Source organism: Tamandua tetradactyla, chromosome 8 (assembly GCF_023851605.1).
Source record: "Tamandua tetradactyla isolate mTamTet1 chromosome 8, mTamTet1.pri, whole genome shotgun sequence".
In the NCBI taxonomy this organism is placed as follows: domain Eukaryota; kingdom Metazoa; phylum Chordata; class Mammalia; order Pilosa; family Myrmecophagidae; genus Tamandua; species Tamandua tetradactyla.
Window position 1 is genome coordinate 46,815,694 of NC_135334.1, and position 18,184 is coordinate 46,833,877.

Below are 18,184 nucleotides of genomic sequence, written 5' to 3' on the forward strand. Positions count from 1 at the left end.
TTGTAAGAAAAGCCAAATCCATGTATGTGAAGTGCTACAGAAAAAAACTTGATTTACCAGCTGCTGGATGGTTGGAATGCAGGGAACCTCAGCTAACTAGCCCTGCCCAGCCCAGGAATGTCTAGAACTACCAGCATGGGGATTTGAATCAGGTGAAAAAAGGAAAAAAAAAAAAAAAAAAAAACCCACAGTATTGTTCCCAACCCCAAGGGGCAGAAATCATGAACAGAACTTTAGTCAACTCAAATCCAAACCGATTTGGGAGATAAAAGAGTTTTAAAAGCAGTTTTCAAAGCCAATATGGAGTTTCAAACTAAGATTTGGCTTTCAAAATAAAGCACCTTTGAATGGGGAATTAAAAAATAACGAAAACTAATTTTCCATTTTTACCTTATTATGCATTTTTACCTTATTTATACAGCTTTCTAAGAAAGGCCAGATCATATTCCCCACATACTCCCCAAGTATTAACCCTACTTCAATGTTTATTTTCTCATCCCATCTCATACTTAAACAGACTCATACACTCAACAATTGATCTAACTCCTTCCTGCCGCCAAAGAGATAAAAACAAATTAATAGTTTTATACTGTAGTATAAATTTTTAAATTAGAGTTAGACACGCAGGGTATGATAAATGCTATAACACTTAGTAAATGTTAATTTACAATGGTTAGGGCCATAAAAAAAACAGACCCTGTCTTTGCTCTTAAGGCACTAGGAGCTCACTGGGGATGTCAAATAAATTGGAAATTATTGAATATGGAAGTACTAGGTGTCAATAGAACACTTGAAATGGGCAATTAACACAAAGGCTAGGGAGTGGGGGTAGGAAGAAGTCAGATTGTTTCAGAGAACAAGTTCTGTTTACGGAAGATCTCGGGGTGACATAAGAGATTGTTCCAGCCAGAAGAACTTCCATATTCAAAGAACCAGAGACTATAGAGGATAATTCATTTGCAAACGCAGAGAATGTGTAGAGGAATGGAGAAGTTGTGCACAAGGAGACCAAGTATGAAAGGACAGAGGATTAGGCTGTATAAACCAGAGTTTTTACATCATCTGAAAACCAATGAGGAAGATGTTAAGGATTTCAAACAGGAAAGTACTAGGTTCAGATTGCATTATAATAAAAGTATAGAGTAAAGGAAAATTCAATGGAGGGAAATATTAAACCTAGCCTAGAAAGATTGATGATAGTTTCCTAGAAGATAAACTTTGGCTTTGATTTTGGAGAACTGTAAGATGCGTATGGGTTGCATTGGTGGGGTCCATCATTCTAGGTGAAGGGTGGGCCAGAAGCAAAATGAATGCAGCCTGGATTATATTTGTTGGTTAGTTTGAGATTGTATTATGAAATATTTAATGCACAAAGAAAATATAAATAATAATATAAGAATCACATATTTTTTTAAAGAATGCAAATGAAATAAGTTTGGAGTTCAGAATATGTAAGAAGGAAAAATGAGAAATAAGTTTATTAGACCTTGAATAAGGAATAGTGAAAAATAAGTTTACCGATAACCTTTGAAACCACTCTAAGGTGTTAGGTGTAGAGGAACTACTAACTGGATCACAAAGTAATGCAACTGGTTTCTTTTACAAATCATAGTTTTGAAAACTCCAGTCCTCCTGCCCCTGCCCCCCCCCCCTTTTTTTTTAATCCTTACAAACTGAATATCTTGGAAACAAGGGAATCTGAAGAGAAAAATATACAACCTAAAATTGACTTACTAGATACACTTTCATTACTTTCACTATAACTGGACAGATTTGTTATAACATGCAAAGATTACATTTCTGAATTCGAGCTCTGATTAAAAGGCAAGGAAATGGTAACAGGTACATTCCATGAGAGTCCTGGCCTCACACTGACCTAGCTCTCACTTAGCCCCAGTTGAGTCACCGCTGGGGCAGGTGCAAAAGGCAGGGACATGAGCTATAAGACATGAATGACAATGAGGCAGCTATTTTTGTGATTTTTTTTTTTATAAACCATTCACATATCTCTTTCCTTGGACACCATGAACGGTGCCTGAGCTTTTTATCATATCTAGGAAGAAATAGTCTTTGATACTGCTTTACATTAGCATATGTTTTATAGTCATTTGCAGTCAGTAGACAAGGCCACAAAGGCGCCTAAATTGAGGCATTTTCTCATGAAAATATGTTATCCTCACTCTCTATTATTCTCCCACCAATGCAACCCAAAAACAAAACATGAGTAATACAATTACATTGGGCATCATAATGACCAATATGCGTTGTGCACCTACTATGAGCCAGGTATCATGCTGAGTTTTTACAGGATTAAAGGATGAATCTTTATAATCAGGTGATAAGGGAAGTCCTATAATTATCTACATTTTGCAGATGGGGAAATCGAAGCACAGCAGATGAGTACCATAGCAGATGATTTCTATGTTAGGTTGTAAGGCCTAAGAGACAGGTTAATTATCATAAGGCATTAGTTGATAAATTAAATTTCATGTAGCAGAGAGGTCATCTCAGGGATGACCTGTGAGTTTACACTTGCATAGAATGCGAAAGTTATTGTCTTGCAAAATATAGGTGTCTGTATTCAGTTCTGGAGTCTAGTCTTTGCTACTCTTCAGCACAAAGTAATAACATGGCAGATCTACAGTATGTTTATATGCAAAGCCATTAAATCTTTGTGAGCAAGTAATTGAAAAAAAACTCAAGTTTCCCTAGATGTAGATAAACAACTTAACTTAGCTCTGGGGAAAAAAAACCATTAATAATTAGATTGAATATACATAAAAATAAGTGTGACTTTGAAAGTCTGTGATAGGGAACCAAGGGCCTGATTATCACACACACACACACACTACAAATCCTATTTTCTTCTATACAAATAGCAAAACTCCTAATTACATAAAAAAGAATGACAGACAGATGCTTTTGGGAAAAAGAAGATTTCAGAGAGTCCTATACCTGACGTACAAATCAGAACTGTCAGGCCTGCCCAATAGTTTACTACAACAGGAATAGTTAACATTGCCACTTTTGGGTTCATGGAACATCTGAAGTTATTTCTTAAACATGTAGGGTTTGGGCAAAATCAAAGAAGAGTTTTATCAATCACTTTTTCCCTTAATTTATAAATCTACTTTTAAAAGAAATGTGATCCAGATGTTTCTGGTTGGTTCATACTTAGCTCACCAAATTGTGTCTTATAGGAATTATTTGCTGTCCAAAAAACACTGTGAGTCTTTTAAGTTTTTTTTTTTCCTTAAAAAACAAGAATTTGAACTGGTTTGTTTCTGTTTTAAGCCTTTTCACCCCCTTTCTAGTAGACTAATTCTACTCAGAATGTTTGAAATTTGGGAGGAAACCAAGAAACACATGGTTTAAATAAGCGCTAGGTCAGGCAGCCCAGATTGGGCTTCCATCTGATTTGCATGTCTATCTATTACAAAGTTTTGTTTTCTATTTATTGACCTTTCTATAATTATATTGTTTTCTGTCCACCTGTGCCAATTATTTTTATCTTTGAAAATTGAGGTTGCTTTGGGGTGCATGCAAGTTTGCAATGAAGCAATTCTAAATCCTGCCTGACAATATGAGAAAGGAAGAAAAGCAGTCCCTGATATCCAGAGCTGATCTGATACACATGGCCAGACCATTTTGTTCTTTCGTTGGACATGAACAATATTACAGAATACCAACCTTAGATGGGGCTACTCCAAGACTATAATAGAATGATACAAAAAAAAATTCACTTCATAATTCCATCTAAGAACAGACACAAACAAATATACTGTACTACCCATAAAATACCAAACATCCCCTCTCTTGCTACATGAGTGACGCTACTGCTTTACCCATTCATAGAATTGACCTTGCTTTCTGACAGCTTTCAATCTGGAACAAATCCCACTTCCTCAGACCTTCCTCACATCACCCAAAGTCCAAATCCTATAATAGGTTTTCTCCTAATATCTCTTACTGGAACATCCCTTAACTCCCCGTGCTGTGTATTCTCCCTCATTACAAATGAATAATAAATCTAACATGTCTGTTCTTAATGCTCTTTGGCTGAGGACATTGATAATATAAAAAGAATGCCCCCAGGGGTGCAAGACTAGTTCAGTGATAGAATTCTTGCCTGCCATGTGGGAGACCCAGGTTCAATTCCCAGTCCATGCACTTCCCAAAACAAAACAAGACAAAGAAGCAAAAACAAACAAAAAACCCCAAAACAAACAGGTGAAAAATTCAACAAATGGTGCTGTAATAAAAGGATAATCACATGAAAAAATAATGAAATGTAGGACCCTGCCATAGAGCATACAAAAAAAGGAAGAATGCCCCCCATTTTTTCTCCTAGCTTCCAAAGTTACCTATCCTAAAGATCTAAAGGCAGCCGATTCCAGAAGGAAGAAAAGAAAGGTGCCTGGGAAAACCCTATGTGTTTAAGGATAGGGCAGTGAGAAGCAAAGAATTCAGGAGCCCTTTTTTTATTATTATTATTTTTTTTAATTTTTATTTTTTATTGTGGTCACATGCATATAACATAAAATTTGCCATTTTAGTCATTTTTTAGTGTACAATCCAGTGGCATTGATTACATTTACAATGTTGTGCTACCATCACTAGTCATTATCAGAACCTTTTCATTACCCAAAGCAGAAACTCTGTACCCATTAAACAATAAATCTGTATTTCTCTGCCCCTAGCTCCTGTTAACTTCTAATCTACTTATTGTATATATGAATTTGCTTATTCTAGATATTTTATATCAGTGGAATCATACAATATTTGTCCTTTTACAAAGACACAAATTATAAACTGAATTTTAGGGAATGCCTCTCAGACTGAAAAACTGGCTCACCAAGGGAGACAATGTCTTAACCAAACCAGAAAATAATGAATCAGGAATCTCTCTTCAGAACACGCTGCCCTTGCTATGCTGATGACACTAATGAATGTTAGCATACGGGGTCATTCCAAGTGTTTGTGGGCAATGTGTGCCTAGAGTAAATCTTATTCACTATTGTTGGAGAGTAAATGCTGAATTCATCCTAAAGAGAATACTGGCGAATTCAATAAATATGGCACAGTTCTGCTCTCGGTTATATGTCTTTCTTGGATATATATATATATATACTCTCTCACATGTCTGCAAGGGACTATTATGTGACTTCAGAGCACTCTGGGTATCCACCATGGGAGAGTAATAGGTAAGGTGTGGAAGAGGCCCGGAGCCCTTTTTTTATGTGTGGCAGGAAAGAGCAGAGTTTTCCACTTAGACCTGGGATTAGGTCTCTATCTAATTAGATTTCTACCACTATGTGACCCTTGACAAGTTCCTTAGCTCATCTAAGCATCCATTTCCTCATCTATTAAGTAGTGATAATAATACCTACCTTTGAGGGTTGCTTATGAAAGGGGTAAAATGAGGTATTATGCATGCAGTTCCCTGATCAGTGTCTGACAGGTTATCTCCTGATAGCTCCTCCTATGTAGGGTTGCCAAATGAAGCAAGAAAAAATATGCAGTACCCAGATGTTCTGTATTTTAATTGGCAACTCTACTCCTATGCCATCCATACTCCTTGGGACCAGAATTATATACAATACCAACGCATATCAGTTGTACTACAGCACGAAACTAGAAAGCCATTTCAAAAATCACAGAAAATTAGTTTTCTATGAAACATAATTGCAAAAACTAAGGACAGGACAGCAGTTGACTAGACCCAAAAGACATGTTGAATGTTAAGGAGACATAGAAATTGCACTTCCGTGCAGGAAGTTTACTGAAATTGAAAAGATTTGTGTCTGACTTAAGACTGCCAAGTAAGGTCTATAATTCAGAATTCACGATTGCAAAAATGTTGTTATGTTTTGACTTTTTTGAATAACAATCCATCAATTTTTACAAGTGAGAAAGAAATAATCTGCAATTTATGATATTTTTGTTTCTGTTTTCAAGGAGAAAATAGCTCCACAAGATCAGATAAACAGGCATTTGACAAGGCCACCCCCAGATTATAAAGACCAAAGAAGAAATGTGGGCAGTATGCAACCAACTGCTCAGTATTCTGGTAAGTACTCTTAAAAATTAATAAAATCATTACTGTGGAAAGAACAAAATGTTCAAGTTTTAGTATTTCTTCTTTTTCCCATCTCATAATTGATCATATCACCTTACTTGGACTCCTTCACTAACTTCCATTTTGCTTTCAGATCAAGGACAAACTTGAATATGTTTTAGTCCTTTCCTCAGTTCCTCTCCCTTCTTCCTGCCCCATATTCACATATTTCATGGCTCTCTGGCATACCTCTGACACTTGAAAGTATATCTTGATCTAGGTACTGTAAGGTAAACAGACATTTCTCTGTCTTAGACAGAGTCACCTTTGTAATTTGTATGAAGTCCGGTCTTTCTGTCTTCACAATTGGGCCCATCTCTGCAAGGGGTCACCTTGAAAGATAAATAGGCCTGACCCCAAGAAGTAATCCAAAAGCATATTAAATCTTTGTGAAGTCTCTCCCAAAGCACCAAATGTGGATTTCATTTAAAACACATAGCAAGATATCTAAATAGCTCTCTCTGTATAAAATATTTTTCCCCTCACTCTCTGAACTTCAAAAAAATGGGGTTCTATGGGTGAACTGTATGGAATGTAAAGTATATCTCAATAAAACTGTTATTAAACAGCAACAACAACATTAGAGTTCTCTGCTTGACGCTGTCCTAAAGGATGATGTGAGTTAGGATGGGAATTCTTTAGAACATGGCTTTTTTAAAAAAAATATTTTTACTAATAATACAACATACAAACACACAAACATTCTTAACATTCAAACATTCCATACGTAGTATACAATCAGTGGCTCGCAATATCATCACATAGTTGTGTATCCATCACCATGATCACTTTTTTGAACATACAAGTTCAAAAAAGAAAGAAAAAAGAAAAAACTGATACATACCATACCCCTCACCCACCCTCTCATTGACCGCTAGTATTTCCATCTACCCAAATTTATTTTAACCTTTGTTTCCCCTATTATTTGTTTATTTTTATCAATATTTTTTACTTATCTGTTCATATGCTAGTTAAAAGGAGTATAAGACACAAAGGTTTTCACATTCACACAGTCACATTGTAAAAGCTGTATCATTATACAATCATCTTCAAGAAATAAGGCTGTTGGAACACAGCCTCTGTAGTTCAGGTGCTTCCCACTAGCCAGTCTAATATACCATAAGCTAAAAAGGGGATCTCTATATAATGTATAAGAATAACCTCCAAGATAACCTCTCGACTCTATTTGAAATCTCTCAGCCACTGACACTTTATTTTGCCTCATTTCTCTCTTCCTCCTTTTGGTTAAGACAGTTTTCTCAATCCCTTGATGCCGGCCCCATCTCATTCTGGGATTTCTGTCTCACATTTCCAGGGAGGTTTACACCCCTGGGAGTCATGTCCTATATAGAGGGACAGAGCAATGAGTTCACTTGCCGTATTGGCTTAGAGAGGGCACATCTGAGCAACAAAAGGAGTTCTCTGGGGGTGATCCTAAGCCTAATTTTAAGTAGGCCTAGCCTATCTTTTGCAGGAATAAGTTTCATAGGGGCAAACTCCAAGAACGAGGACTGGCCTATTGATTTCATTGCCCCCACTGCTTGCTAGAGTATCAGATTTTCTTCAAATGAGAAGCTGAATATTGCCCCCTTTGTCCCTATTCCCCCAAGGGGACTTTGCAAATACTTCTTTATTCACTCTCCAAATCTCTCTGGGATTTATGGGGACATCACACTAACCTGGGCAAACCATCAAAATCTCATGCCCTATTCAACATTCCATGTATTTTTGTTGTTAACTAAACTGACCATACAAATTAAATTAGGAAATGCACTACCCAAAATTTAAATTTTGCACCAAATAAACATCTTTCCTTTTCATCTCACACAGAAGTTGAAGTTTTAAAACATGGATGATGTTCTAGTTTGCTAGCTGCCAGAATGCAACATACCAGAAACAGAATGGCTTTTAAAAAGGGGAATTTAATAAGTTGCAAGTTTAAAGTTCTAAGTCTGAGAAAATGTCCCAATTAAAACAACTCTTATAGAAATGTCCAATCTAAGGCATCCAGGGAAAGATACCTTGGTTCAAGAAGGCCTATGAAGTTCAGGGTTTCTCTCTCAAGTGGAAGGACACGTGGTAAAGACAGTCACAGTTTCTCTCTCATCTGGAAGGGCACACGGCATCATCTGCTAGCTTCCTCTCCTGGCTTCCTGTTTCATGAAACTCCCCAGGAGGCATTTTCCTTCTTCATCTCCAAAGGTCGCTGGCTGGTGGACTCTGCTTCTTGTGGCCCTGTTGTTCTGCTCTGCTCTCTCTGAATCTCTTCCACTCTCCAAAATGTTTCCTCTTTTATAGGATTCCAGTAAACCAATCAAGACCCACCCGAATGGGTGGAGGCATGTTGTCACCTAATCCAGTTTAACAACCACTCTTGTTTGAGTCACATCTCCAGGGAGATGATCTAATTGCAGTTTCAAACATACAGTACTGAATAAACAGCTGACTTTACAAAATGGGATTAGGATTAAAACATGGCTTTTCTAGGGTAACTACATCATTTCCAACTAGCACAGATGATATCATCCTTTACCCAGTCTTCTGATAAACCTTAGACCTATCCCAATCAGTTTAATTAATGTCTCTACTCAATGTCTGATCATTTTTTCAACCTTTTAAACAGTGCTTCTATGGGTTACTGCTGACTTTCATAGCTTCAGAGCTCTATTTCTGAGTCTCAGGTGTCACATAAATTCCCAAAGTTTCTGGGAAAAAAACATGTTATATACAAATAGCTCATTATCTCAGACTTTAGAATTAATAGTTACACTTCCTGAATATATATGACTGCTGTAAGAGCTTACAATCTAGGACCCTTTACAATAAGCCCTGACATGGTAACCCATGCTCTCAACTTTAGTTCACCAAATTTTTATATTATAATTAGTCCATATGATTGAGGCACGTAATATTTGTCTTTCTGTTCCTGACATTTCATTCAACATACAGTTCTTAAGGTTCATTCATCTGGTTGCACACCTTACAACTTCATTCCTTCTTGTGGTGGTGACTCAGTAGACCATTATATGTATACACCATAGTTCCCTCTTCCATTCCTCGTTTGTTGTAGCCTTAAGCCACCTCCGTTCATTGTGGCTCACGAACACAGCCCCCAGAAATACCAGTGTGCAAATACCTCCATTCATGTCCCCACACTCAAGAACATGGCTTCTTATACCATGGCCTATTGGTGGGCTTTGGGGAAACTAGGAGCACTCTGAAATAGTATGCAAAATTCAAGGTGGATGTATGGATTTTTCTTTGTCCACTCATATAAAAGAATCCTGGGGCTTGTTTGGTGGCATCACAATGTTATCAGGAATCCAGGCTTCTTTTGTCTTTCTGTTCTACCTTCTTTAGCAAGTAGCTTCCATCCTAATGGTTGCCTTGTGGCCACTGCAATCACCAGTCCTCACATCCAAATTCCAGGTAGGAAGAAGAAAGAAGGAAAAAGGCAAAATGGCCTCTCAGATGATTACACTAGCTTTTTAAAGAAGTTTCTATGGATGCCCACCTAAGAATTTCTACCTATATACCTTAGCCAGAATTTCTTCATGTGGAGCTTCATCAGCAAGAAAATCTGTGAAATGTGGTTTTTCAGCTGGGCACATTGCTACAGAAACAAGACTGTTTTTAAGGAAGATGGGGAGGTTGGATATTGAGAAAGTAGCTAGCAATCTTTGGGCATATGTCTATGGGCATAGCTAGCAGTTCATATGGGCACTTTTCTAAGGGAGGGGCCCCTGGCAGCTGACTCTTAAAAGAGTCAGAATCACTGCTCCAGAGCACTTTACTTTCTATCTCTTCTAAGAAATGAAATAAGCATCAAGTTCAATACAAATCTTTTATAATTTTTTGAAGTTTAATCTCAGTACAATAATAATTACCTTGCCCAGATGTTAATATTAGACATAATGTATGAAACATATCTGTAACAGTATCTGCTACATATTAGGTGTTTCTAAATAGTAACTGTGGTTATTATTTTGTGATCTATATGGAAATTCTCTCTATTCTGCTTTAAAAAAAATCTGCTCCCCTCACAAACTTTTTTAGGGCATATTATTGAAATATAGGACATCTGGAAGGGATGATTTTTAAAACCTCTGAAGTTTTTCCCTCAGTATTTTCATAGTATAAATTCACATCTCGTGAAATCCTCAGGTACAAAAATGATGTTGCGGAAACTTGTTGGAAGTGTGTGCACTCTCAGTTATTTATTTATTTTTTTTTGTGGGCCCAAACTGGGCATCAATTTTCTTTCTTTTTATTTTAATTAATTTTTTTCTCTTTTATAGAATCTTTATTATGAAGGCTCAGTGTAAAAATGTGAAACATATGGAGGCTGTTGCTTGTGAAGCCATTTATATATTCTAGCTGCAGAGATACAACATCATGTTCATTCCTACAGATCAGTACAGATTTTCTTCTAGAGCTGTGTGATTTGGAGTTTGTTTTCTTTACAAGAATCATAATAGTGAAATCATACTATAGCTATCTTTTTGTGTCTGGCTTTTTTCACTCAGCATTATATCCTCTAGGTTCAACTATGTTGTCATATGCTTCAGGACCTCATTAGTCTTACTGCTACATAATATTCCATCGTGTGTATATACTACATTTTGTTTACCCACTCATCGGTTGATGGGCACTTGGATTGTTTCCATCTTGTGGCAATTATAAGTAGTGCCACTATGACCATCAGTGTGAAAATGTCTGTCTGTATAACTACTTTCCACTCTTATGGGTTGAAAACTGGGTCTGTCAGTTATTATTCAAGTAGTCCTGTGAGGTTTGCTTTATGTCTCTTCATTAGACCCCTACTGAATACAACACCGCCTAGCACCCTGTACAAAACCTAGAAGTATAGGGAGATACAAGACATTGCTCCTGTCTCCAAGGGGTGAATAGTCTAATTGGGGACCTATTTTTAAGTCTAGTGTGTTCATTTGGCCTTCCAGTGTTTCAGGTTGTATACCATGCTAGATATCCCAAAGCAACAGGGGATATCCTTAACTTAAATTGCTGTCTTGCTCTCCCCACTCACTCTGATCGTAATGGTTATATCTTGTTCTATATCTTTCAATATCTGCCTTTCTGCCAGAGAATATTTTAAAGGACTATCTTTTACAAGTTTTTTTTATTTGCTTCAATCTTTCATTCATTCATTCAGCAAAATCTACTCTGTGCCATATACTTCTAGACTCTAGGAATATAATAGTGAACAAACAGGCATAAATGCCTGCTTCATGGAACTTATCGTCTAGCAGGCAACTTTTTTTTCTCTTTCTGACATTCCATTTTGGCCTTTCAAGAAGTTTTCCCTGGATGGCTTCAACCTCCCCAAGTTAGGAAGAGTTCAGTGGTTTGATTAAGCACTCCTATTTAGCAGCATTGGACTGCCATTCGATCAGTTATTACCAGGCATCAGTGAAATTGGCAGGCACTTTGAGGCTCCATGGGATTGTTCAATACAAAAGCTAAGTACTGGGCAGTGTGATATGCCATGCCAGAGACCCGGGTTTGATTCCCGGTGCCCATGTGAAAAAAAAAAAAAAAAAACCCTAAGTACTACCTGAAAGCTTCAAAGAGCAAATGCTGCCGAAAGTAGGAGGTTAGAATATAAAGGAAAAATTAACTGAGGAGCTTGGGCCTTGGCCTTAAAGAAAGGATAGGACTCAGTCAGATAAGAAAAGGAAATGGCATGTACAAAGATGGCCCAGTGCATGAGATAACAGTGCAGCAGCAACTATACCCCCTGGGGAAGAAGGCATCCCATGTGGAAATAGTCACGAGAACATGGATTACATTGAATTCCATATTTTTAAAGAGATATTTTTAAATTTACCCTTTGGACACTGGGAAGCTAGTCATGGCTGCTTCTTGAATAGGGTTGATGCAGATGAATAATAGAATATAATTTCCAAGGCCATAGGTTAGGAATATTACCCTAGTAGCTTTGTATTATTCATCCATACTTTTTTATTTCAGCCCTTGAGTAACCAATAGCATGGATATTATGACAGCTGACTAGACTGAACAGACTAAATCAAAATGAAAGGTTGGCTGTCACATCCCTTAATGACTCTAGAACAGGAAGAAAATAAAACTTATAAAATAAAACCATTCTAGTTTAGTCTTCTTTTCATAATATGTAAACTCCTGACCAAGGAGTGATCTAGGGTGATACTTTGCCCCCAAAACTATAGCAATATTAGCCATCTTACTGTTTTTATATATTATGATGATTGTATCTGTTATTTGTTCTTACACCTGAAAGCAGTTTCAGAGTTGGCAAATAATTTCTCTCCTTTTTAATAGCACTTTGAAATGATTTTTATGAACTAATGTAGTTCTTTTGTTTTTTTAAGGTGGCTCAACAACCGTGAGTATAAACTCTAACCAGGCTTTGGCAAGCCCAGTCTCAACACACAGCATTTTAACTCCAAATTCCAACCTCATGTCTACTTCCCATGGGACAAGAATGCCATCGTTAGCTACAGCAGTCCAGAACATGGGGATGTACGGAAATCTGTCTTGTAACCAACCTGGCACATACAGCGTCACTTCAGGAATAAATCAACTGACCCAACAAAGAAACCCAAACCAATTGCTAGCAAATCAGAACAACCCTCTGATGCCACGCCCACCTACCTTAGGGCCAAGTAATAATAACAATGTGGCCACTTTTGCAGCTGGATCTGTTGGCAGTTCACAGCAATCAAGACCAAACTTAACCCATGGTATAACAAGCATGACAGCACAGAGAACATCGAATGTAATGATCACAGCCCACACAACAGCACCAAACTGGGCCTCTCAAGAAGCCACAACCAAACAGCAGGAAGCCCTGAAATCCACGGGAGTCCGCTTTCCCACAGGAACATCTGTAACCTATACTCCAAACCAGTCATTGCAACAAGCAGTAGGTAGCCAGCAATTTCCCCAGAGGGCCGTGGCTCCTCCTAACCAGTTAACACCAGCAGTGCAAATGAGACCCATGAACCAAATAAGCCAAACATTAAATGGACAAACCATGGGTCTGATCAGAGGTTTGAATCTCAGGCCCAACCAGCTAAGCACGCAGATTTTGCCTAATTTGAACCAATCAGGAACTGGTTTGAATCAGTCGAGGACAGGCATAAGCCAGGCACCATCTCTGACAGCCAGCAGTTTTCCTTCACCCAACCAAAGTTCCAGGGCTTTTCAAGGAACTGACCCTGGCAGCGATTTAACTTTTGACTTCCTCAGCCAACAGACTGATAATATGGGCCCTGCCCTGAACAGCGATGCTGATTTCATTGATTCCTTATTGAAGACAGAGCCTGGTAATGATGACTGGATGAAAGACATCAATCTTGATGAAATCTTGGGGAACAACTCCTGAAGGAGAAAAGGGAGACAGTTCACAAACTCCAAGCACTAAAAGGCAGTATTTTACAAGGACTCTGTAAAGGCCAAATTGTTGACTCATTAGTTGGACTACACAAAGATACTGTAGCTCAGAAATGGAATGCAAATAGTAACTGCAGTGGTGAACATTGTGGTCCAAATGCTTGGTTTAAATCTCAAACCTGAAAGTAAAACATTGGGATTCTTTGTCCTTGTTTAAACTCCAGAACACAGTATCCAGTGTCTCCAAACAGAACTGTGATGTTGATGTGTAATTAATTGTGTAAAATAGGCTCCCCAAACCCCTTTTCTCCCTGAAAGAAAAGTAATAGAACTTGTAACTTGTTTAAACCTCATGTCATGCAGAGGTACTAGTTCCAAGCAACAAGCAACAAATTCCTAACTTTCTCTAACAGATTCAAGTGTGGTTTAATCTTTCCACTCTGTTTTATTATTATTATTATTATTATTATTGTTATTATTGTTATTATTAAGTTTTCTAAAGCTTCCAGGGTTAGACTGAAATGTTATAGGTTTGTTTGTTGTAACCAGTGCCCAAAGTAAGGAGGTTTGGATTGCCTAGAGAGCAATCAATGGATGATGGAAATTATTCCCTCTCTTTTTTTCTCAGTTTTCCCCAATATCATTGGGCTGCTGTGTTTAGTGATGAAACAACAATGTGCAACTTTTAGGAGGCTTCCATAGTCAGTTTTCTGAATCCAATCCCAAGTTTTCATACTGAAATACTGGTGCATGCCTATCTGCATTAGGTTTCACTATATATTTTATGAAAACAAACAAACAAAAAAAACACCACCACCCTCATTGGACATTGTTATATAGGAGATTTATTTGGCTTACACAAATAACACAGGGTTGTTTGTTATAATGATGCCTGCTAGTTAGTTGCCAAGATAAGTGAAATTGAGCCTTGTTCTCCCTACTTATTTTCATAAACAGAGACTGGTTTGTAAGGAAAGGAAGTTTGGAGACCAAAACTGAGATAGAAGGTATCACATTTTGGTTGAGAGAAGAAGCAAAAGAACGAGATGTGAAGAGTAGGAAAGGTACAAATATTTTTCATAGGGTTTGAAGGAAAGCTTAACTGAGAGGGAAAACAAGCTGTCTTTCTCTAGACATATTATTCGGGTAAACAGCTGAATAGAACGTTCTCTGTTAGTGGCAGTCTATTCGCTATTCTGTCCTTGATGTCACAAATCATTGCCAGATACTCGATGGATCCTTCACAGCCAGGTTTTCTCCCTCAGGGGTGAGCACTGAGAGAACTTTCTTGAGTCATTTAGCCTCAGTGCCCAGTACAGATCACCTGTGAAATGGGCTGATTTAAGATGGATGCAAAAATATCATTTTCTTCATTATGGAGGAGCAACGGTTGTCTTCAGCCTTTTTAGTTAGATGCTTACATATTCAAACACCAAATGTAATTTAACTGAAGCCATTTGAGAACCAAATTATTAAATATCTGTTCAAAAAAGGAACACATTTTGAAAGTTCTGCAAAGCCCTCTCCCAATTTTTAATATGTCTAGAAGCACTCTCCTCCTTTTACACAGTACCAACATCGCTGGCTCGGAATCCTTTCTGTGCTAGGTTGTAAATATAATTACTTGTTTTGTAAACTTTTGTAAAGAATATTTTGGTAGAAATACTTAAAACATATTCTTTGGGTTATATTTATACATATGTGAAATAAATATACTATCTCAAAAGGTTATATTTTATACAAAAAGTAAATGGTTACCTTTTGTATGCTAATATTCAAAGTTTTGTATAATATGATGGTTTATTTTTAGCTCTACACTTCACAGGTGGCTGAGTGGGAACTTTTGAAAATTATCAAGAAGCTTATTAGATAAATTTATATTCTGAAACCTCAGTGAGAAAGCATTCCAGGTTTCAATCTTTTCTTTCTTTCTTTCTCTCTCTTTCTTTCTCCTCTCTCTTTCTTTCTCTTCTCTCTTTCTCTTCTCTCTTTCTCCTTCTTTCTTTTTCCTGCTTTCAAATTCTTTTTAAACCCACAGATCTTGTGTCTTCTTTGATAACTCTGCTGTGCACATTGTATCCGTCCCTGTTGCATGTGGTCTACTGTGCGTTTTCCCATTATATGAGACAGTATTTCTCCATGCAAAAAGAAAGGAAAAAAAAAAAACTAATGTACATATGAACACCTTTATTTTATGGTTCCTCCATGTTCCTGTATATATCTGCCAGCACTTCCCAGTTACACTCCTGTGATTCAGCTAATTTTTTACCCTAACATAAATAGTATGTTTTGTAGTAGTAATCAAATTTAAGATAAAGCAATCAGAATGTTTTGAATTTCTTCTATCTTAATGTGAATTTCATAATTAATGTCTATTTATTCAGCTATTCATTAAAATACAGGATTCTTTGGAAAAATGGTGTAGTCTATAGTTTCTGTTTGTTGGCAGCCTAATACCAAAGATGATGTAATTTTCCTGAAAGCTGAGATAATGACAATTTGATAGACATACTTAGCTGAAACCGTAGGGTTCACAACTTAAGAGCTATTGGAATACAATCTCCCATTTATAGAAATACCAGACTACTTAATAGTTGGCATTGTTTATCATCCTGACATATTATATGGGAGATATAAGTAATTTTTCTTCTTTTTTTTGTTTTTAATTCAAAGACTAGGAAGCAGTTTAAGCAAATAACTCATTCTTGGCTTTGTTTTAAGCCCAATGAAGATAAATAACTCTGCTCTAAGTGAATGCACTAATATTATTTGCATTACTGTAACTGTACCCATAACTGTAAAGATTTCAACTTGTAAAACAAGCATTTTGTATTCTGTGTATTTCCATGTGTTAAAAAAAATAGTTTAAAAAAATTCAGGAGTATTTCTCTTGTATGAAATCATACTTCCAGTCACAAAAATATTGTTACTCATCACCGAAAGTTCTGAGAACTATTCATGGTAATGGTACTTAAAAACGGACTTATTCTATGAGAAACTTCTAATACTGGTAAGTTGCTGACTTGTCTCATTTCAATGTTCTTAGGTTCACATAGAATTTGCATTAAGATCCTCTAGGCTTCTTACTAAATACTTGAGAAACACTACCTAATTATCAGGCGCTGGGGGCATTTGCCTGGCCTGCTGCGTGTGACATCTGGCCAGACCAGGATGAGTGAACTCAGGGCCAGATAAACACAGCGTTGAATGAGTGTGTTCACGGAGCCCTTCTTGGGAATGTAGGAGACTGAAAAAGGTGGGCTTTGGTAGGAGACAAGAGAAAACCATTCTAATCAAACTTTCCTGCTTCCATGTCCGAATATATTGCTAGTGTTTCATTGTTCCATTCAGCTCTGCCAAAAAAGTGTGAGGCATTATCCTTTCATTAGTGTTATTAATGAGCAATAACAGAATTGGCAGTTGTATATAGTCCTTGCTCAGTGAGTCTGGAAGTTTGGGTAGTAAACAAAATCAACATCAATAAGGAATATATGAAATACACACAAATGAAGAGAAAGAAATGTCTTTGAATTCCAATATGTATCCATAGAAGCAGACCTAAGAGTGAAAATGAAAGCGTGGAAGTGAGTGTCAAAGAGAGAGCCTAGTTCATCCTCTCTTCCTACTCTGTGGTTGCCAAAGGCAGTTCAAGTTCTTAAACTTTTCAGTCACAGGTTCCATTTTATATTCTCTGAGCCTGTATGTCCTCACCCAAATATGAAGGTCTGGTACTGAATTATCTCCACATCCCTTTCCAACTCTAAAACTCTGTGATCGAATTTTTCCAAAACTGAGTGGAAAAATAACCTAAAAGTCTCAACAGCATAATTAAAAAAAATAATTGCGTCATAGACCCTTTTGAAAATTTGCAGCTTGTCAGTCAATTTTATTTAACACAGCAGCCATCTCCTTTAAAAGTAAATCATATGAAAACTACATCACTGTAAGTGAAAGCTAGACTGTAGACAAACAGAAGAGCAATGTAGATTTACGTACTTGCTGACTAAATGCAAATCAAATCCTGAAAATTAAAAGCTGGAATGTGAGAGTAAATGGTCGTTTTCCTATGAAGTCATGGAATTCATGAAGAAAATATTTGCCAACTCAAAAGAAAACAAACACTTTGAGTTGCACTCCACATTAGATATGTTTTAAGAACAGAACTTCTGTGAGTTGTAAATGGCACATCTTTTAGATATGCTTCCCAAGTTCCTATAGTAGACAAGGTATAGTTAGTGCCCTAATATCAACTTCATTAGCAACAATAACACCACTAAAAACTATACCATGAGAATTAAGGAAGTATACTGACCTTGGATTTTTAAAACCAAATGCTTTTGTGCCCTGAACTGCACACAGTAATATTGAGGTTTTTTCCTTAATTTTGTTTTTGTTTTTATATAAATAACATTTGAAGGTCCCTTTTACCAAATTTAAGTCATCTTTAGCCCCAGGATCTGCATGAATAGAGAGATACTTCTCATACCTAGGGTTTGTTCAGCACAAGGGAGGGAGAAAAATTAGGAGAAAAACATATAGAAAAATCTACATAAATATAAAGAAGCTTCTCATAAGAGTCTTTCAACAAAGGGGAGAGAAAAAAGAGGGGAGAAAGAAGAAGAAAAGAAAACACATCTCAAATAGGCTTAGAGAAAGAAATTTATTGGTTAA

General features: G+C 37.0%; 1 protein-coding gene across 1 annotated transcript in view; it reads left to right on the top strand.

The window, feature by feature from the left end:
• MAML2 (mastermind like transcriptional coactivator 2) overlaps positions 1-17,556 on the top strand; it is a 341,806-nt gene extending 324,250 nt beyond the window's left edge. Inside the window, exons 4-5 of the mRNA XM_077113189.1 lie at positions 5,959-6,070; positions 12,490-17,556. Coding sequence (XP_076969304.1) covers positions 5,959-6,070; positions 12,490-13,505 — 1,128 coding nt within the window. The 3' untranslated portion in view covers positions 13,506-17,556. The remainder of the gene's footprint in view (positions 1-5,958; positions 6,071-12,489) is intronic.
• The last annotated feature ends 628 nt before the right edge of the window (positions 17,557-18,184 follow it).